Source organism: Ailuropoda melanoleuca, chromosome 6, assembly GCF_002007445.2.
Source record: "Ailuropoda melanoleuca isolate Jingjing chromosome 6, ASM200744v2, whole genome shotgun sequence".
Lineage (NCBI taxonomy): Eukaryota > Metazoa > Chordata > Mammalia > Carnivora > Ursidae > Ailuropoda > Ailuropoda melanoleuca.
The window spans coordinates 130,610,865-130,632,064 of record NC_048223.1 but is presented as its reverse complement, the minus strand read 5'-3'; the positions used below and the strand labels follow the sequence as shown (position 1 = coordinate 130,632,064).

At 47.4% G+C, this 21,200-nt stretch overlaps 1 protein-coding gene across 1 annotated transcript; it reads left to right on the top strand.

Moving 5' to 3' along the window:
* The first annotated feature begins 262 nt into the window (after positions 1-262).
* On the top strand, positions 263-1,724 carry C6H6orf15 (chromosome 6 C6orf15 homolog). The gene is made up of 2 exons (XM_002915800.4): positions 263-435; positions 647-1,724. Exons 1-2 carry the CDS (start codon positions 348-350, stop codon positions 1,558-1,560), a joined length of 1,002 nt encoding a protein of 333 aa, XP_002915846.3. The 5' UTR covers positions 263-347; the 3' UTR covers positions 1,561-1,724.
* The last annotated feature ends 19,476 nt before the right edge of the window (positions 1,725-21,200 follow it).

The window sequence follows — 21,200 nt, the reverse complement described above, 5'->3', positions numbered from 1 at the left end:
AGTGTTTCTATTGCTAAGAAGGCGACGAAGAGATTGGGACCCCAAGGGCGAAGTCCTCCTGTGCTTGATGTAGGGAGCCTAGGGCAGGGCAGTACTGACAATCAGTGACAAGCTGTGAACCAGGACACCTGGGCCAGGAAGGGGTGGGGAACCTTAGGAAAGGAACCAGGGGTGGAAACACCCAGCTTCCCTGGGACATTCAAGTTGCACCTGTTGCCACAGACTGAATTAGGAATGAGAGTGGAATGTACAGACTTATTATCTGCACAACCACTGGCTCAGCTTGTTTCTGCTGTCCCTCACCCCACCAAGAGGATAAAGGGCTGGCTGTCTTGGGGCAGAGAGAGATGTTAGAGCTGAGCAAGATGCAGGGCTTCACGGTAGGGAGCAGGGTTCCTCTCGGCCTGCTTCTTCTGATCTGTCTTCATCTCCCAGGTATGGAGGTTGTGCCCAACCCTTGCACAGGTGGAGACTGGGGGCCCCAGGGGAACTGGAATTGAGGGAAGGGGTACAGGCAGGAGGGTCCCTTCGGTCCCTGGGGGAAAATGAAGGAACTTGGAGCAAAGAGAATCAGGGAAATCAGGGAAGGTGGGCATTGGAACCAAATATCCAGTCCATTTGCTGCCTCCTCTTTCCTTTCCCTCAGGCTTCTTTGCCCGAAGCATTGGTGCAGTGGAAGAGAAAGTTCTCCAACACTTGGGAACCAACTTGCCTCTGCTTGAACAACCTTCCTTGCCCAGCCACTCCAACTCTGAACTTCCTCAGCCCAAACCAGACCCTGGGCCAAATGATTTAACAAGGGCTCCTTTGAAGCCCAATGCTTCTCCATCAGATGGCTTCCAACCTGCAGGTGGTTCTGGGGTTCAGAGCTGGCCCGCAATGGAGGGGCTGCCCTCCATGGATTTCTGGCCCTCTGAAGATCCTTGGCAGATGGTGGCTGCTGCCATTGAGGACCACGGGGGTGAAGCATTGCCTGAAAAACAGTCTTCCCTTTCTGGTGCTCTCCCTCGGGGCAGCAGTCCTTTGCCTGCAGGGTCCTCTGCACGCTCTACGCGCCCCGTACCTGAGGCTTCACTCCTCTACCAGGACTCCAAGTCTAGGCGGTCGCTTCATTCTAATGTTCTGGGAGCCCAGAGAGAAATCCTTGTCCAACAACCACCCTCTCTTACTAACAGGATTCGACAGCCACTTCTGCCTGGGCACCCCTGGGGAACCCTGAATCCAGGAATGTCCTGGGGAGGTGGAGGTCCTGGAACTGGATGGGGAACAAGGCCCATGCCACACCCTTTGGGAATCTGGGGTATCAATAATCAAAACCCAAGTACTAGCTGGGGAGATATTAACCGGTATCCAGGAGGCAGCTGGGGAGATATTAACCGGTATCCAGGAGGCAGCTGGAGAGATATTAACCGGTATCCAGGAGGCAGCTGGGGAGATATTCATCTACACCCAGGTATTAATAATCAATTTCCTCCCAGAGTTCTCCATCCTACTGGCTCTTCTTGGAACATCCCAGCTGGCTTCCCCAATCCTCCAAACCCTGGGTCACAGTGGGGTTAGGAGAATGACAGAGGGGAAAACCCTAAGTTGGAAATCCAAAGAATGGAGTGTGAGCTGAATCAAGATTCAACGAGTATGTTTTCTGGCATTCTCTCTGCTTTCCACTGCCTCTCCTGCTCCTCCCATGCTGATCTCCAATAAAACACAAGCAATTATTAAATTTGCTCCTTTGCCATGTCTTTGTTTCTCCGCGCAAAGTGAAGTGAGTTTTGTCCACCCCCATTTTCTAGCCACCCCCGTGTCTCTCTAGGGTCTTTGGATGCTCTCTTCTGTCCCCTACCCTTTGCAAAAGATCAAAGCCCAGGTGTTTGAGGGTAGAGCTTCTCCTGGCCAGGTGGGAGAGCTGGTTCCAGAATTGTCCTGAAATCTGAAGGGGCAGGCGGGTTAGCAGGACCAGTTGAGATGGCACCTGTGGCAGAAGGGAAGGATGAGATCCAAGAAGTTAGTTCCAGGGCCAAGTGGGAAATGAATACCCTCTGATTCACAAAGAAACAGAGAAAGTCATTTTGTTTCTGCTTATCTTTTCTTCCCCGAAATGCAAGCTTCTGGGAAACAAAGGATGCACTGATCTCCTCCCTGACACGCATCACTTGGCACATTGTGCCCTAGAGAACCGAGACTTTGAACATTTTCTGAATGACTAGTAGACCTCAATGAAGGAAGGAAGAAAAGGGAGAAAGAAAAAGGAAAGAAAAACCTTGGAGTCAACAATCCTACCTGCAGCTGTGTTTGCCACTTTATTCCCAAGTGATGGCACAGTCTCCTCTTTTGGTCACACAGTTGTCTCTCTGCCTCCCTTTGGTTTCCCCGCACAAAGCTGGAGTGAAGTGCAAAGGGTCATTGTAACAAGTGCAGATGGAAGTTAGCAGGAGCCAGCTGGGGGTGACGGGGTTTCCAGAAAGGCACACTCCTGGTGGCCATGCCATCTTGCCCCGTACCATGCGTGTACTTCACCAGAGTGATCCAGGTGTGTGTACCCTCAGATAGCGTGTGAATCCCCCCAAGTCCCAGGAGTCGGTTAGGTTACGGGGAGGAAGCAGGAGAAGAATAAACATCAGAGTTGTAGGGATGGGGAGCTGCCTGCCCGTGAGGTGGGTGTTCTCAGAGAAACTTCTCCCGTCCCAGTGTCTGCCACGCCAAAAAGCCCTTCTTCGGACACCTTCCCAACACCAACCACACTCCTTTCTGTATCACCTCGACCTTGCTCCCCCAATTCTTTCCCACTGTGGACTCTTGTTTTCTCCTTGTTCTTGGGCAGGTGGTTCTGTTTTTAGCACCTGTCTCTCCCACAAGCCAAGTTCATTCTCTCAGGCTTGGGGTCTCAGTTCTCTCTGTCTCTCTTTCCGGTTGACGACTTGCACGTCTAACTTCCAAGTCAGCACTCTCCTCTTTTTTGTCCCCATACTCCCTAGAGTGTAAGCACCGTGTGTCTATTTTGTTCACTGCTGCACCCCCCAGCAGCGGGTCAGGATGAAGGCTGGATCGAGGAACCCTCTCTGACTCCCTCTTCTCTCTCTTCTACCTTATTCTTGGGCCACGTGGCTGCAACCAAGTCTAATCTGTACTCCTGCCTGGCCTTCCCAGAGCCTCACTGACATTTCCTCACAAACCCCACACAGCCCTTCTCAGCTCATAAAATGCTCTGAATACGCCATCGTTTTACCCTCATTACTATCTGTGAGGAAGGTATTATAAGATGAAGAAATTGAGGCCCAGAGCGCTTAAGCAATTTACGCAAGGTTACATAGCTAGCAAGGGACAGAGTCAGTGATTCAAACCAAATTCTTCTCATTATCTGTGCGGGGAGTGTTCAAGTACGATACGCAATTAACAAAAACCCACCTAACTTTTAGTGAGTACCTACTGTGTGTCGGACTCTGGATAAGGTGCTCTCGCACACACCCTTCCAGCCAATCCCTACAATTCCATCAGGTAGGCACTGTCGGACCCACTGTACAGGTGGAGATACTGAGGCCCAGAGAGGGAAGTGAGCCGAGGCTCGCACAGAGGTAACACTGAGCCAAGGGAGCGAAGTTCATCAGGCATTTGCTGCTGACAGAGGGTCCTGGGTACCTGTCGCCAGCCCCACCAGTGCGGTCTTTGCCTTATGGCCAGTTGTTGCTAAAAAACAAAAACAAAAACAAAATCCCCAAAACAACACAAACAAACAAAAACAACGAAGCAGGGTTAGGTCAATAATCGGCGACATGATAAAGGTCCCAAGGTTTGCGGTGGCAGCTGCTGCTGTCCCGGTTTTTCTGTGTCTCTCAGTGGTTCGTTGGTGGAAGTGGCGGTTGGAGCAGCAAGAGCCATTTCTCTGCTCCTAGGAGGGAAGGCGTCAGGGAGGGCAGGAAGCGCACTCGTCGAGAAATCCGAAGGCCGGGTGTCCTTCCGTGTGTCCGCGTGGCCTTCTCTGCTGTGCCAGCCCGAGCTGGTCACTTTCCTCTGTGGACCTGAGTTTTCTCATCTGTAAAATGCGATGAAAGTGGATATCCTGTCTGTCTCCCAGTTTAATTAAGATCATGACAAAGTGCATTAGAGGCTGAAAAACCCCAAGCGCTGCAAGGGACATATGACGATGCAGTCCAGGGCCGCCCCAAGGCCGTCAGGTGGGGCCACACAGAAGGATGGTTCTCAGCCCCCAGCAGGGGCTGCTCTGGCCATAGCTGACTTCACGGTCGACTGTTGAGGCTGGCGTGATGCTCCCCAGTGGGAATTCCACTCGAGAATTTTTCCAAGATCCAGAAAGGGGAGTTGGCTTCTCCTTTAAGTGTCTCGCTCCCCAAACCGTATTCAGTCAGACGTCCTTTACTTGCACACACACTCTTGGGCGGTAATAGGAATAGCATCTTTTTTTGTGTATTTGCCACAGACGAAATGTGTTACAGGGTTATTTCCATTCCAACAATTCTAGGATGTACTTAGATAAACAAGTAAATAAAAAAATAAGTTTTTATTATTTCCATCTTCCAGGCAGAGAACACGAGGCTCAGCAAGGGTAGGTAATCTGCCCACGGTCGCACAGCCAGCAGGCGGTGGAGCCTGGTTATGGTACCATTTGGAAACTGCAAACGTGGGTGGGCAGACTGCGCAGAGCAGGTGAGATGCCCCACCCCCACAGCTTCACGCCACCTTCAGTCCTTTCTCCATCTTTTCATGTCACCTGAAGACCAGCAGTCAGGTTTTGGTTTTCTTTCTCTCTCTAGCCCAAATGCTTGCCTCTCGTGTTCCTCTTACTCAGTTGGAAAGATGTCCCCTATTGCGTTTTCCCTACCTCTTTCTGGGCCAGCATTTCCCTTTTGCTGTTGGGAAACTGGTGAACACACTTGGAGACGCCTTTACTCACCCCTATTGTCACATGTGAGAGTGAGCACAGGGGCCGTCAGGAGTATCGGTCACACGCCAGGCTTTCCACGTGCAGAGCATCCGGGTCGTGGAGGCTGGTACGGTCCAGGGAAGGGGTAGTGGGAAGAGAGCAGGCACTTCAGGCTGCGGAGGGGTGGCTGTGGGCGCGTAGGAACAGCCATCCTCAAACCCTCAGCAGCAATGGCTGCTCTCCGGTTGTTCTAGGCCCTGCGTAGACGGAGATCAAGGGGGTGGATATGGTTCATCTCAGGCTGGTAGTTAAGCTGGGGCTATAGGTGTTGTTTGTTGTAAAGGAGTAGACTGGGCTCACGTGAAGTAAGTTTTGATCTCGGACGGCCCACCTGGGCCAGCCCCACCGCGGAAATGTGGGAGAAAAAAAATTGTGAAATAATTTCCAGGCCGTTTTGTCCTTCTTGGCCTCAGCATGGCAGTCATGACCGATGGAGTAGCAGCCGTTTTCTGTGGCATCTTTACCCCTGCCCCTCCGTGTCCTTTCCTGTGCTTGCACTATTCCCTCGCTACCCAGGTTCCCCCATCAGTACTTGCCTCTGGCTGAGTGTGACTGCCGTCCCACGTGCCCCTTTCCTTACCCCATCCCAACCTCCCTCTCCTTATACCCACGGCCCTGGGGCTCCCTGTTCACCGTGACGTTGTAATATGCTGAACTCAGAAGAGCTAACTCAGGCACAAAGGCGATGAGTTTAGGAAGATAATACCAATCTACTATGTTAGTGGACCTTTAGCTGCCTGTCTCCCAGCCTTCAAACTCAAGTTCTCCTCTCCTGGGACTGCCGTTGTCTAAGTGACTGTAAGGCACTTCTGTTTAAAGTTTGTTACTCTTATGAATTTATTAAACAATTAACATTGAAGCATTAAACAACATTCCTTTATTTACATACTACTTACACAAGAACTGTAAAAGAACTTATGGATTTAATAAACCAAATTTATGCAAACATTAAATATTGGTTCACATTTAGACCAATCTATGCATTTAATGAAAATCACGAGTCTGATATGTAAGATGCTCTTCAATGTCTTAACCCCCCAAAGAAACAAATGCACAAGTTACAACAATTGCAAAACTGATCCCTTCATTTTCACTAAAAACCAGAAAGCTGGTTCCATGGATTTAAACTTACTTCTTCACTCTTCTTCCCTTTCCTCTTCCATTGTTGGGTTACCTTTCTAGGATGTCAGGATGTTTTATTTTTATACCATCCTGAGGTTTCGATAATCTTAGGATCTGCATTTTGGCCGCCTGAGCTCGGGCTGGAAGTGAGGCTGGCTGTACAGTTTACAATTCGGATCTGGGCTGCTAGTCACCCGCACGAGCTGCTACTCTTCCTGATGTCCTGCAAACCCCCCGCACCGTATACGGATTCCCCCAGCTGCGTGTGAAGCTTCCACGTTTTCCGTGCTCTTGTCAGCACTTGGTATTACTTCATATAGCCAGGACTGTGGATGTGAAATTGCATCTCACTGAAGAATAAAACTTTAAAGGGCATAGATTTTAGAATTTTGCAACCTGTTTTTGTCCCCTTAACATAACATGCTTAAAAAATCCCTCTTGCCCAGTGTCACATAATACATTTTCTCTCATTATGATATACTGACTTGATCTATTAGCTTTATTAAATCTGATGCAATCCTTACTTATATTTTATTATAATTAGTAGGGCAATCTAGAATCTTCTAGGAGATGAGGAACTAACCGGGTTGACTTTGTTAGCTCTCTTTTTCAGTGGTGTTTTGGTTAATTTATTGTCTTTGTATCTCCTATTGAAACCACCTTCTCTTTCATTGTTGCGTCTGACCTCGCCCTTGTCAGACTTTCTCATTTCTGCTAAAGCCCATATTGACAGTACGGCTTCTTGGCTTTCTGAGAATTCTTTTGTACTTACAGAGATGAAAGCACACCTCTCTCTGCTTCATAAGCAGACACATAATTGATAGCAGAAACAAAACGAACAATTTCCTTTTTATTATAATTGATTTTTAAGAACTCCTTTATTTTCTATTACAAGCCATCTTTTGGGAACTTTATATTCATTTCTATCTCTTGAGTATGGTGATGATCTCATGGCCTTCCACAGCCTCATTTACTTGAATGAACCCTAATTATCATTTTCCCCCTCATCTTCTTTCTTCTCATGTTCAACTGTCTTCAAGTGAACAATGGGAGCTCCTTTAAGTTGGCTCCTTTGTCCTTTTTATTTCATTTATTTATTTAACCTCTTTTAGAAATTCAAGTGTAATTAACATAGTGTTATACTAGTGTTATATTAGTTTCAGGTGTACAATATAGTGATTCAACAATTCTGTACATTACTCAGGGCTCAAAATGACGAGTGTATTCTTAATCCCCTTCACCTGTTTCACCCATCCTCCCCACGCCCATGACCTCTGGTAACCATCAATTTGTTCTCCATAGTTAAGAGTCTGTCTCTTGGTTTGTCTTTTCCCTTTACTCATTCGTTTTGTTTCTTAAATTCCACATGAGTGAAATCATACAGTATCTGTCTCTCTCTGACTTATTATACCTCTAGATCCATCATGTTATTACAAATCCCAGACTTCATTGTTTTTATGGCTGACTAACATTCCATTGCATGTGTGTGGGTGGGGGGTTTACCATATCTCCTTTATCCATTCATCTACTGACGGACACTTAGGTAGCTTCCATATGTTGGCTATTGTAAATAATGCTGTGGTAAACTTAGGGGTATGTGTATCTTTTCCAGTTAGAGGTTTCGTTTTCTTTGGGTTTCTGCCTATGTTTTCTTCTAGGAGTTCTACAGTTCCCTTTTCTGCTTATTTTTATGCATGGTGTGAGAAAGTGGTCCAGTTTCATTCTTTTGCATGTTGCTGTACTGGTTTCCCAACACCGTTTATTGGAAAGTTTCATCCCTTCACTTTCCTTTGCCCCTTTTAGCACTTTCCTTGCTATTCTTGAAGCATCCTTGTTTTCTGATAACAATAAAACATTCAAGTCCTGTCCTGATTCTTCTCTTCCCTGAGACATGGAATCTGCTATCATCCAAGCCTTGCATTCTAAGGGGTCCAAGTTTCTTTCGGGGAAGGACAGTATTTGAAACCTAAAGCAAGGTGTGGGCATCCATATGAGAGCCGATTAAAAATGCTACCTCTTGGGGCACCTGGGTGGCACAGTTGTTTAAGCATCTGACTTCGGCTCAGGTCATGATCCCAGGGTCCTGGGATCTGGCCCAAGTCAGGCTCCCTGCTCAACAGGGAGTCTCCTTCTCCCTCTGCTCCCTCCCCCCACCCTGCTCATGTGTGGTCTCTCTCTCTCTCAAATAACTAACACCTTTTTAAAAAATGCTACCTCCTCTGTCAGCTACTTTTATTTTTTATTTTTTTAAAAAGATTTTTAAATTTTTATTTATTCAACAGAGATAGAGACAGCCAGCGAGAGAGGGAACACAAGCAGGGGGGAGTGGGAGAGGAAGAAGCAGGCTCATAGCAGAGGAGCCCGATGTGGGGCTCTCCCATAACGCCGGGATCACGCCCTGAGCCGAAGGCAGACGCTTAACCGCTGTGCCACCCAGGTGCCCCACTGTCAGCTACTTTTAAGATAGACAATTTACATTGTGTTTGCTAACTTAACATGATATGTCTATTGTTTCCTACTTTTGTTAGATATGTGTGCCGTTAACCATGAAGACTTTTGACATCACCAAGAGACTAAGGAGGGGAACATACTCTGGACCAGGTTGTGTGGGAGAATGAAGTGAAAGCACGTGTAGAAACTAATGTAGGTGCGGGCAAGGTTAGAGGGTGTGAATTAGGCAACATCAGGTAAAGTGAGGTTGGGATTGGGAGCCAGTTCACTGCAGAGATTTTGAAGTCATCAGATGGGATAGGATAAACTATTCAGTGATATTTCCACTTGGGAGGGCTTGTTTGAGCTATACTCACTTGGGGTGAGACCATATTCAACTCTGTTATGGGTTGAACTGTGTCCCTTAAAGCAGCTATGTGGAAGTCCTAACTGCCAATACCTAAGAATATGATCTTATTTGGAAAGAGGGTCTTTACAGGGATAATTGAGTTAAAATGAGGTCATCAGGATGGTGCTCTTAGAAAAAGGAGGAAGGGCACTTGGCTGGCTCAGTCGGTAGAGCATACGACTCTTGGTCTTGGGGTTGTGAGCTGGGAGCCCCACATTGGGTGTGGAGATTACTTAAAAATAAAATCTTTAAAAAGGGGGGATTTGGACACAGGCACACACAGATGGAAGACAATGTAAAGATACAGGATAATGTCATCTACAAACCAACGAACGCCCAAGGCCACCAGAAGCTAGGAGAGAGGCGTGGGACAGATTTCCCCTCACAGCCCTCAGAAGGAGCCAACCCTGCTGAACCCTGAGTCCAGACTTCTGGCTCCAGAATGGTGAGACGACAAATTTCTGTTCAGTTTGCGGTACTTTGTACTCTTTCACATACACTTCCTCTGCCTGCCACCTCTCCAGCCTTCTGCCAGGATCACCTAAGCTGTTACTAGCCGCCTACAACTAAGTGTAACTGACTTAACATACGTGCTTGAGAGCAGGCTATGTTCTGCACTCATTTCGCTATGAATGTTGCACACTTGCTCTGTCCAGGCGTGGCGGCCATAGTAGGGAACATGATTCACACGGTCCCTTCCTCCCGGAACTTACAGACTTAGAGGCTAATGGGGGAGAAAGACATGATCTCATAGTTACACAAAGACTATCTGAAGAGCCTTGGGGAATGGTGGTCATGGCCGGCAGCTTCCGGCAGGGGGAGAAACTGTGTGAAACCCTGTGGTGACACTTGGAGCATCTGCACAACCAAAGGAGGCCCGAGGGCCTTGGGGGGGGCGGGGGGGAGGCGGGCTGGAGCACATCCTGCGGGGAGGTGGGGTAAGTGGGGAGCCTTGTAGGCCCTCTTAGAGATTTTGGGTTTTATCAGCATCTGAAGAACCATGGGAATTACGAGTTTGAAGCAGGGAGTAAAAGGATCATATCTTCTCTGGATGGAGAAGGAATTGAAAGGGAATGAAACGGTTGAGTTAAGGGATAGATTTTGACCATCTGGGGACCTTCTGTAACGTGAGAAACGGCTGCAGAAAAGGGCTGTGTAGAGCTCTGGCAGCAAGGTAGGGTGCTGGGCATCGGCCAGGGGCGGACTCCAGCCGGGCAGGTCACCCCGACAGGAAATGAGTCCTCCCCAGGGCTGGCCTGGTGCGTGCCTCAGGTACAGGGAGGTGCTTCTGCTTAATTACTCAATTTGTTTCCTGTTTCTTGTTTCTCACATGGGGGATCCTGCCTCCTCCCGCCTGGGTGCTTGCAGCAACCTCCTAATTGGCCTTATACCCACAGGCTGCCTCTTCTCCAGCCCACCCTGAAGTCAGCTCGCTCAGGGGGAGGGGAGAGCGGGAGTCTTGTTTACTAGACAGCATTCAGATTTACAAGATGAAAAGAGCTACGGGGACAGACGGTGGTGACGGCTGCCCAACAATGTGCATGGCCCTCATATTACTGAACTGTACACTTAACAATGGTTACGTCGGTGAGTTTTATGTTTTGTGTATTTTAATACACACACAAAAAGTCAGTTCCAGTCAGACCACGCCCCGCTCAAGGATAAGCTGTTGCAGAGCCTGGAACTTGCACTGAAGGTCATTTCTGTGTGGCCAGCTGCCCCTCTGGATTTTGCCTTCCACTTCTCCTCACCCTGGTCCCTGGGTCCTGCTCTGTGCTGCCTCAGACATCGCGAGTGGAACTCAGAGAGTGTCTGCAGAAGCAATGAACTCATGTGCTCACACACCAGCCCACCTCCAGGGGCCCAGTCCTCAAGCCCGTGGCCACTCTAAGGCCTTGCTCCTGCTTCACCTCCATCTCCCCTTCCTCTTCCAGTGACATGGGCCGTTCCACCACAGGCCAGTCCAGTTCCAAAAGATTATAACAAAACCTGGGGAATCCCGGGAAGTTACAGGGGGCGGGGGTGGGGGGGGGTGGGGGGGGGAAGAAGGAAGAAGTGAAAGTATGTTTGGTTTAGGGGAAAGACTAAAGATACCTATTAATCTTTGGTGTTAAATGAAAATATAAGTTTAAATAGCTTTGTTAAAAATGTAAGGGTAATCACAAATCCACTAGACTGTAAAGATCCATATTTAAACCACTGAGTGGTCTGAAATGAGGATACAAAAAACGATCCTTTCAGTGAAAATCAGGAAAGGAAAAGAAGATACCCAGGAAAAGAAAGAATATAGATACACAGCTTGTTTCTTTTTTGGTCTCTGCGCTAAGGTTGTTGAGATGACTCAATCAAATAATTACATGTTCAGTGCTGAGCCTTGTGTCCAGCACAATAACAACTCAATAAACTGCTGTTACTATTATTACAATTCACTCTAATTCCAAACAACCTTCACGATAGGCATTACCAATAGTAGAAATGAGGAAAACAAGCCTCAGAGAGGTTTAGTAACTTGCCTAAAGTGACAGAGCTAGTAAAAGGCTTTCTGGGAAGTCAGATGGAAGCTCATCCCTGACGAGAGGAAGCTGTGGCAAATCTGCACACAGGGAATGAGAGGCACCATCTGGGGAAGGATGGCGCTAAGGAAACGTGAGAATAATCAAGTCCAATCAAAGGGTAACCCGGGGAAGCATGCCGGGATGGGGACCATAACTCAGGAAGAAAAAATGGAATCCACAGTGCTGGGTCCCATCTGAAGAAAGAATGTGGCTGCAGAAGGGGGTGACCCCTAGGAAAGGAGGGGTCCGGGGGACAAGAATTACAAACTGTTTAGTCATCGCTCTGTGGGGAGACAGGCCTGTTCTGGCTCTGAGTAGTCTTTCTGTTGTAGCCTACTTTTGATCAGCAACCCCAAATGGCTGTGATGTCAAGTGTATAATAACACTGAACTCACGGTCATGCTCTACATATCAAAAGATGGGTGGAGAGAGGAACTCTTGTCAGTCGGAGGGAAGAATACATGTGCCCCTATTTCACATTACCCTGGAATCTCTCCCTGGATTATGCTGGACCAACAGAAAGGGCACAAGGATTGCACTGTTCCCAGTCTCAGGAAAAGGAATAGCTGAGCCATCTCCTGAGACTCTGGTCTCTTTTTACTTTATGGATGTTGGGTGCCATGTAATGACTGTATTTCCCTCTTTGAACTGGCTGCTAGAGAGCTCAGTTCCAAACATGTGGTCCTCTTCCCAGCATGACATTGGTACTCTTCATTTTATCTGATTTTTCTTTCCTTTTTTTAAAGATATTATTTATTTATTTATTTATTTAGAGAGTGAGAGAGCATGGGCAGGGGGAGGGGCTGAGGGAGAGAGAGAGGATCTCAGGCAGACTCTCCATTGAACACAGGCCTGGACCCGGGGTTTGATCTCATGACCCTGAGATCATGACCTGAGCCCAAATCAAGAGTCAGACACTTAACCAATAGAGCCACCCAGGCATCCCCTTATCTGTTTTTTCTAACTTTTCATTTTCCCTAGTTGTAATTTTTTTAAAAAAATTTATTTTTAAGTAATCTCTACACCCAGTGTGGGGCTCTAACTTACAACCCCGGGACCAAGAGTCACGTGGTCTACTGACTGAGCCTGCCAGGCACTAGTTGAAATTTTTTGTTCAAGCTATTTTCGATTATGTTTAAAACAGGCTGGTATAAATGAATAAATACCATGTTTTATTTCAAGACTGGGTTTTGCTGTGACCTGGATGAAATGTTCCCCAAATATTCACCTCTCCTGACTATGATTTCTTGGTCAACAGGCAACATTCTGATCGGCATTTGTCCTTCTCTTCCAGGAATCTTGCTATGAGGAGGTGGGCTCCCTGGGTGGGGGCCAGAGTACTCCACCTCAGGACTTCAATGGTCCCTAAACCAGGGATTGAGCAATATCTTCTGTCTGTCCCAGTTTCTTTTCTAGGAGTGGGGATTGCTCGAAAGCTCAGAAGGGAGCTTCCCGGGCAAGACTCGGAGTGCAGTCAATTCTCTTGCTTCATTTTATAGGAGGTAAACCCGTTTGTAATGCTTGCCCAGGGAAGGCAAAAGAAAGGAACCAGCACTCAGGAGATACTGAGAGGACAGTTTATTGTACGAACACATTTAATTTTGGCAGTAGTCTCTGTTGGGTTAGAGAAGCTCTCTAAGTCTTAGTTTCCTTATGTGTAAAATGTAGCTAATAATAAATGCCGCCTCTTCCTTGTGTGGATTAAATGACATGATTCATATAGGTCTACAACGATCGCCATTCTCTTACTGCCAAGCCAGCCGTCGGCCACTATCCTCACTACGCTTCTCCCAAGCGGGGAGGACCGCTCCCGTTCGCGCTCCTGTCCCGCCGCACTCTTCCACTAGAGGGCAGGCTGAGGCGGGGATGCGGCCACGAGCCGCGACTTCCGGTCGCTGTGCCAGCGGGAAAGGCGGCCGCCGTGGGAAATAGGGGCAAACATCAGTGCTCTGATTTGAATACATGTGCTTCCCAAAGTTCTAAAAGTAGGAGCCAGGGTTCCATGGCCTCCTCCTCCTCCCCGTGCGCTTCAGCCACCGTCCAGCTCTGGTTCTCTTGTGGGCTGAGCTTCCTGCCCGGCTCAGTGGCAAAGCCGCCACTACCAGTCTTTCTTCTTCCCCCAGACTGAGACTTAAGCCCCGGATCTCCTCCACCCTCAGATTTCCTCCGCGCGCACAGGTAAACGACGGCAAACTGACAGCCGCGCGGGCAACCCCGATCGCTGCTTTAGGCTGAGCAGCAACAAACCGCTCACTTCTCCCGTCTGCGGAGCCTCCCCCCGCGCTCACATTTGATTTTCGCGGTGATACCTCGGTCAATGCCTCTGCCGGGAGCCCTGCCCCTCCGCTCCCCACCCTGCGCAGGGGCACGTGCCCACGTTCCGTCGGGGCGCGGCTGGGTGGCGCCCACCTGGCAGCCGGCGAGAGACCCTTCTAGTAACCGGGAGGGCCTGCGGAAGGCACCTGGGCAGCCCAGAACTGTAAGAATTGCTCTTAAGGAAGCGGTGGGTACTGGCTTCCAGTTCCCACAGTTCAGCTCAGCACCGCCCCCCCCCCCNCCCCCCAGTCCCGGCCACCTCCCCACCTCCGCCCCAGTGACTCCAGGCTGGGAGCCCCAGGCAGCTGCAGCAGCCGCTGCGCTTCTGCCCGAGGAGGTCCTGTTCTGCTCCCATCTCTCGCCAAGGCGTCGGGCTGAGCATGGGGCTGTCCCAGGGCAGGGCCTGGCGGCCTGGAGCAGCTGAAGTCTGGGTGCTGCTGCTTCTCCTCGCGAGCGCGCAGCCTCCTGCTGGTCTTCGCTCAGGAGTCTCGTTGGTGGCGGCCTCTCTACGACGCCCTTCTCCGTTCCTTTGCCACTTGCTGCTCTTTCCTCGCCCCTGCCTCTTCTCTTTTGCTCCCTGATTCTCCTGTCCTTCCCGTCCACACCAACCCTCAGCACTTGGGGTGTTAGCCGTGCTGGCCCCAGGATCTGGGGCCTTTCTTTCTCTGGCGTGTGCTTAGAGGGGAGGTGACCCTGTGGGTGAGGCTATGATGTCCCTGACCAATGAAGAAACAGGGGCCTCCCTCCTCTCAGCTTGCTGCCCCTCACAGCGGATGCCCCCCGCCCCCCGACAAATTCCTGGGAGTTTTAACACACTTGAGTGTTGAGCACACCTGTGCTCCTGTGACCTTCTTCCTAAAAGACAACAGTGTATTTCTTCAGAAGGGACTTCATCCTCAAAAAAGGAGCTGATTACTCTCAGGGCCTAGAATATAGGATGTTTCCTCTATTTTATTTTTTAATTATTTTTAAAGATTTTATTTATTTGAGACAGAGATAGAGCGCCCTTGGGGGGACGGTGGAAAGATAGAGGGAGAGAGAGAAGCAGACTTCCCACTGAGCAGGGAGCCTGATGTGGGGCTGGATCCCAGGACCCTGAGATCATGACCTGAGCTGAAGGCAGATGCTTCACCGACTGAGCCACCCAGGTGCCCCCCTTCCCCTATTTTAATGGTGTTTCCCACCACCTAAATCTGATTGTTAGAAAGCCCATGTAAGTGAGAAATGTCTCTCTCATTAAAGATGATGCGGATAACTTCTCAGATAATCACGTGCGCTGGCCTTTTAGCCCCCTCCTTGCTCAGAGTATGTGTCCCTGGATTATCTTTTTAGTTTCTGCCAATACTGCCCTCTATAGTGAGAGTCTGCAGAAATGTTTCAGGTTTTTGCCTCTCCAGTGATTTTCAGCTCTCTGCAAGCAAATTAGACCAGAAAACTACAGATTCTTACACCACAAAGTTGGCTTGGAACGGACTCGAAGCACTTCCTTGTCAAAGGGCAGCCCTTTGAAAACTATGAACCTATTTTGTTAGTATGATAGATGGACAGAGATTTCTGGGATTTCAAGTACGGAAACTACCTACTGCAACCCAATGCCCTAAAAAAAAAAATGCATTGCCTCCTATATGTTTTCTATATCATTTAATTTCTTTATTCTTTGCTTCTTTTTAAGATTTCATCAACTTTAAATGGGCATTTTTGCCTTTGGAATTTTATATATATATTAAAGATTTTATTTATATTTGACAGAGAGAGAGACAGCCAGCAAGAGAGGGAACACAAGCAGGGGGAGTGGGAGAGGAAGAAGCAGGCTCTCAGTGGAGTAGGGAGCCCGATGTGGGGCTCGACCCCAGGACCCTGGGATCACGCCCTGAGCCGAAGGCAGTCACTTAATGACTGAGCCACCCAGGCGCCCCAATTTATTTATTTACATTTTTTTGAAATATGTTTTTAATTAAAAATGCTGCCTTTTAGTTCTCTAAATGTTCATTTTCATAGCCTCTCATTCTTCTTTCATGGAGACAATATCTTCTCTTATTTTTATGAAAATATTGTGGGTTTTATTTTTTAGTTCTTTGCACTATCTCTATTTCTTCAAAATTTTGCAATTCCTGTATTTTCAATCCCTATCTTTCATTTTAGTGGCCCCAAATGGTCACTATGCTGGTTATCAGCGTGTTTTCTCTCAACTGAAAATCGATCTTCTTACCTGAGCTGTGAGAATAGCGCTGTAAGCATTTCTCCTTTGCAGCCAGCACGAGATTTATCTTTGTCAGGAGAGGGCGCTGGAGGGACGTTGTGGGAGGAAGGGACTTCTGGTTCCAAGGAGCTGCAGTTTTTGATTCTTGTAGCTCCAGCTGCACAACCCATGAGAATCCCTGGTGGGCACATCCGCTGGGCTCCGACTCAGCCCCATGCTGAGAGTATGCATTCCCTTAATGAGCTAGTCCTGACACGTACACTGCCTGCCCTAGGCTTTGCATGGAGTGGGCTTCTAATGCCCGACTCCCTTGGTGCCTCTGCTCCACCCCAAAGGCGTGTTTCCTACCTGCCCACAACTGCGTTGGTTGGGCATCCCAGTGAAATTATCTGTCACACAGGGGCTCAACCGCATCCTCTCCAGGGAGGTCTGAACCCAGCTTCGGGGTGGGGGAAGCCCTTCCAGGCTTGTCATCCTTCAGGTGTGCTCTCTCAGCCCTGGACTACGCTTTAGGTTCTCTGTATGTTTTTATGGCTACTCCTTTTTACAAGTCAGTAATTCTTTACATTAAACTCACCTTGCTCAAATTAGGGCTTGACTGCTGTCTCCTGATTGGACCTGGACTGGTATGGTAATCCTCGGCTTGTAGTTTAAGCTGTTTGATAACAACATATGTTGGTGGTTTTTTTCGGTGGGCTTCACTATAGTGTGATTGGGCTGGACTGTTTCTCCAGAAGATCCTGCATTCAGGGTCCAGTCAGGTGAAAGAAAAAACTCCCTACAGTTAAACAGATCATTTTTCTCTTTTTTTTAGAGAGAGACAGAGCACACATGCAAGCAGGGGCGGGGCAGAGGGAGAGAGAGAATCTCAAGCAGTCTCCACACTCTGTGTGGAGCCTGACACAGGGCTCGACCTCATGACCCTGAGATCATGACATGAGCCAAAATCAAAAATTGGAGCTTAATGGAGTGAGCCACTCGGTTACCCCTAAACAGATCATTTTATGTAAAGAATTGTTAACCATGTATTGAGATCCAAAAAAGACAAAAAGGAGCAATGAGGGACCACGGAGGCAGACAGTGCAGGAAGCAGCTACCCATCGCTAAGGCTGGGGAACAAAGGGAGGAGCTTGGGATTATTAAAGAATAGAATCTATTTTTGCGGGGGCCCCATGGAGCTGGAACTCAGCCCTCTGAGTGGGGCTTGACCCCTGAGTTGGTGTCTTGAGGTGGTGCGATGGGCATGTGCTGGGAGTGTGAAAGAACTAGTTTGGGCCCAGCAACTGCTACTGGAACCAGCTGTCACTGCTGTGGTGTGCTGACAGGATTGGGGAACAAACACGAGGGAGCAAGTCCCTTCTTACTCCAGCCCTGAGGGCTCTCTCTCTGCCTAAGAGGGAGCAGCTGGCAAACGAGAGACTAGAAGAGTGGGATTGAAGCCACATGACAACAGCACAGCACCCCTACTGCTGGAGTTTGCAGGGTTTTTCTTGGTCTGATCAGTCTCTCCAGAGGCGATTTCTTTGTTATTCTTCTGAGGGCAAGTCTGGCCAGCAAGATCTCAGAACTGACTGGAGAAAGAAGACCTGGAGGTCTTGCCATTTCGTATGCAGACTTTTAGATAATTCCATTTTCAGATAAGTTCTCTGGACCTCCCTCTCCACTAATAAAGCACGTATCAGGGTGGGCTGTGGGAGACACACTGCCGTGCATGTGACTTAGGGGATCTGGGCTCTCCTGGCTTCTTGCCTGGATATTCAGTGTCTGTTTCCAGGCCTCTTGCATCCCTGCATTCAGAGGTACTTGTTATCTTCATTCCTTACTATTTATGGGGTTCTGCTCTGTGAAATCAGCCTGCTTCCAGGATTTTCCCACTGCGAGCTTACCTTTACTTTTCTCTGCTTATCTGTTTATCCATTTACCGTCCAGATCTTGATTTATTCACTTATATGTTTACATAGATTATATAGTTTCCTGGTTGTTTTCTTCCCTGTAGTTTCTTACCTTTTAAAAAACCTTTACCAAATTTTGGTGTGCTTTCTGGTGGGAGCAGAGACAAATGTGTGTGTGTTGCATCAGCCATATTAAGTCAGAAGACTCAGTTGAGTTTGTAGTGTGGCTGTGCTGGACTCAAGCTACCTAGCATGGGTCAACTGTGCCATGTAGAAGCAAATGCCATGAAACCGTTCTTTCTATTTTCCCTTTCTTTGGCACTTAGGTCTCTGCTTTGGCATTATGAGTTAATGCATTTCCAACAAGATGCTTTGCTACATGATGAGATAGCCAAGAACTCTGAATGATATGTCATCCTGTGGAGAGATCTTCTGGGAACAGTGTGAGTTTACGGTTTTCAATTTATTTTAGTTGGCCTCTAATGATGGGAAGCAAAGCTGAGCCAAAATAAATAGGCTAATATACAGTCTTCGCCACTGATGCTCATAAAATCCCCGGGTTTTTTTGTATTGCTGCCAAAGCAAGGACTGCAGAAAGGGTATTTGGATGGATGTGACAGCAATCTTAAGAACTGTAGAAGAGATGGGGTGCCTGGGTGGCCCAGTCGGTTAGGTATCCACCTCTTGTTTTTGGATCAGGTCATGATCTCAGGATTGTGAGGCTGAGCCCCTCTTTGGGCTCCGCGCTGGGCAAGGAATCTGCTTAAGACTCTCTCTCTCCTTCTCCCTCTGCTCACCGCCCCCACTGCCCCGCTTATGCACATTCTCTCTCTCTCTCTCTCTCTCAAAAAAAGAGAATTGTAGAAGAGACTCTCTTTTGCTCAATAACTTTCCTTTTCATTAAAAAAGTAATAATATTTATTGAGTTTGGAATCTTAAGGGAGAAATGATACATATATAAGAAAAGAAAAATAATCTTCAACACAATCCATAAATATTGCTAGCATTTTGATATTTTTTTCATTCAATGGGCATCTGTTCCTTATACTGAATGTTATGTTGTAAACAATATCTTACCTTTAGAAATTCTTTTTTAAAAAGATTTGATTGATTTATTTATTTGGGAGAAAGTGTGAGACAGTGAGAGCATGCACAAGCAAGAGGAAGGGTAGAGGGAGAAGAAGACTTCCCACCAAGCAGGGAGCCTGATGTGGGACCCGATCCCAGGACCCTGGAATCATGACCTGAGCTGAAGGCAGATGCTTAACTGACTGAGCCACCCAGGCGCCCCTAAAAATTCTTCATAAAATAATTTGAAATAGCTGCCTAATGTAACACCACGTGATATTCTCTTTTGTTGGGTTTGTCAAATGTGTCATTATTGTAAGTAATGCTGCCATGAGCATCGTCATCTATAAGGGACGTTTTGGTGTGTGTTGACTCTTGGTGTGTGTTATGTAAGTACCGCCGAAGAGACTGTCCCCCTCATTAGTATATGACAGGGCTGTCTCACCACACCCTCTAAAAGTCAAATCATTTCCTTTATTAAAAAATTTCCAGTTCCGGGGCGCCTGGGTGGCACAGCGGTTGAGCGTCTGCCTTCGGCTCAGGGCGTGATCCCGGCGTTATGGGATCGAGCCCCACATCAGGCTCCTCTGCTGGGAGCCTGCTTCTTCCTCTCCCACTCCCCCTGCTTGTGTTCCCTCTCTTGCTGGCTGTCTCTATCTCTGTCAAATAAATAAATAAAATCTTTAAAAAAAAAAAAAAAAAATTTCCAGTTCCTTTTTAAACCACTATCTCAACAGTTCAAACATGGTTTTAAATAGACCAGAGTCATGGGGCTGCTAAAGAAGGGAAGCGTGCTGCACAATGTCCACAATAGCCAAATTATGGGAAGATGTCCATTGACAGAGGAACGGATAAAGAAGATGTGGTGTATGTATATAATGGAATATGACTCAGCCATCGAAAAGAGTGAAATCTTGCCATTTGCAACGACTTGGGATGGAACTAGAGGGAGCTATTATGCTAAGCGAAATAAGTCTGTCAGAGAAAGAAAAATACCATATGATTTCACTCATATGTGGAAATTAAGAGACAAAACAGAGGAACACAGGGGAAGGGAAGGAAAAATAAAAGAAGATAAAAACAGAGAGGGAGACAAACCAGAAGAGACTGTAGGAAACACAGAGTTGCTGGCGGGGAGGTGGGTGGAGTAACTGGATGGTGGACATTAAGGAGGGCACGTGATGTAGGGAGCACCCAACACATATGCAACTGATGAATCACTAAACTCTACCCCTGAAACTAATAATACACCATGTGTTAACTAACCTGAATTTAAATTAAAAAAAAAAAGAACATAAGTGGGCTGTAGATATGGTTTTATTAACTTCAACCAGGAAGGATCCTGGTTTTAAGAGATGAATGATCCTGATAACTAAATAAAATAAATAGCCACAGTATTATTACATAAATTAAAATAATTGTCTTTGGCAGACGTTTTCTACAATTAATTTGGGTATCTCAAGTAAGTATACAGAAAATTAATTACATACATTTTGCAGGGTTCCTTGTCACCCTCAGAGGATTTGATGAGTAATTTCTGAGATTTTTCTCTTTGTAGCAGGTGACTGGTAGTACCTGCTTTGATTTATTTTTTTCCAAAATAATGATTTTTGCTCTTCCATGAACAACATGAAGTCAGGGACTAGGTCTGTTTTGCTGTAGTAATGGTTCATGATGTGGCTGGTTCATTGTTGTTCGTGAGTTGGAGCGATCCAAAACAGTTTCCTGCAGGACGTCCTGGCTTTGGCGTTTCTGCATAGACTGCTGCATTGTTTCTGTCCAGGTGGGAGCATAGGCTGAGGGCCTTGGTTTCCATGGAGCAATGTAGACCTGTTACCTGCCCAACTGAGCTTTTAAGAAAAGGTAGCTAAAACAAAAGGCAGAAACAGACCCATAAACACAGAGAACAAACTGATGATTGCTAGAGGGGTGGGGGTCGAGGGACTGGCAAAATGGATGAAAGGGACCAGGAGATAGAGGCTTCCAGTTATGGACTGAGTCACAGAAATAGAAGGTACAACATAGGGAACAGAGTCAATGATCACGTAATAGAATTGTATAGTGGCAGGTGTAGCTATACTTGGGGTGAGCCCAGCGTAATGTATAGACTTGTCAAATGTTATACATCCGAAACTGATGTAACATTGTGTGTCAGCTGTACTTCAATAAAAAATAAATAAAAATAAATACATTTTTTTAAAAAAGAAAAAGTAACTTGGGGCACCTTGGTGGCTCCGTCAGTAAAGCAGAAGGCTTTGGCTCTGGACATGGT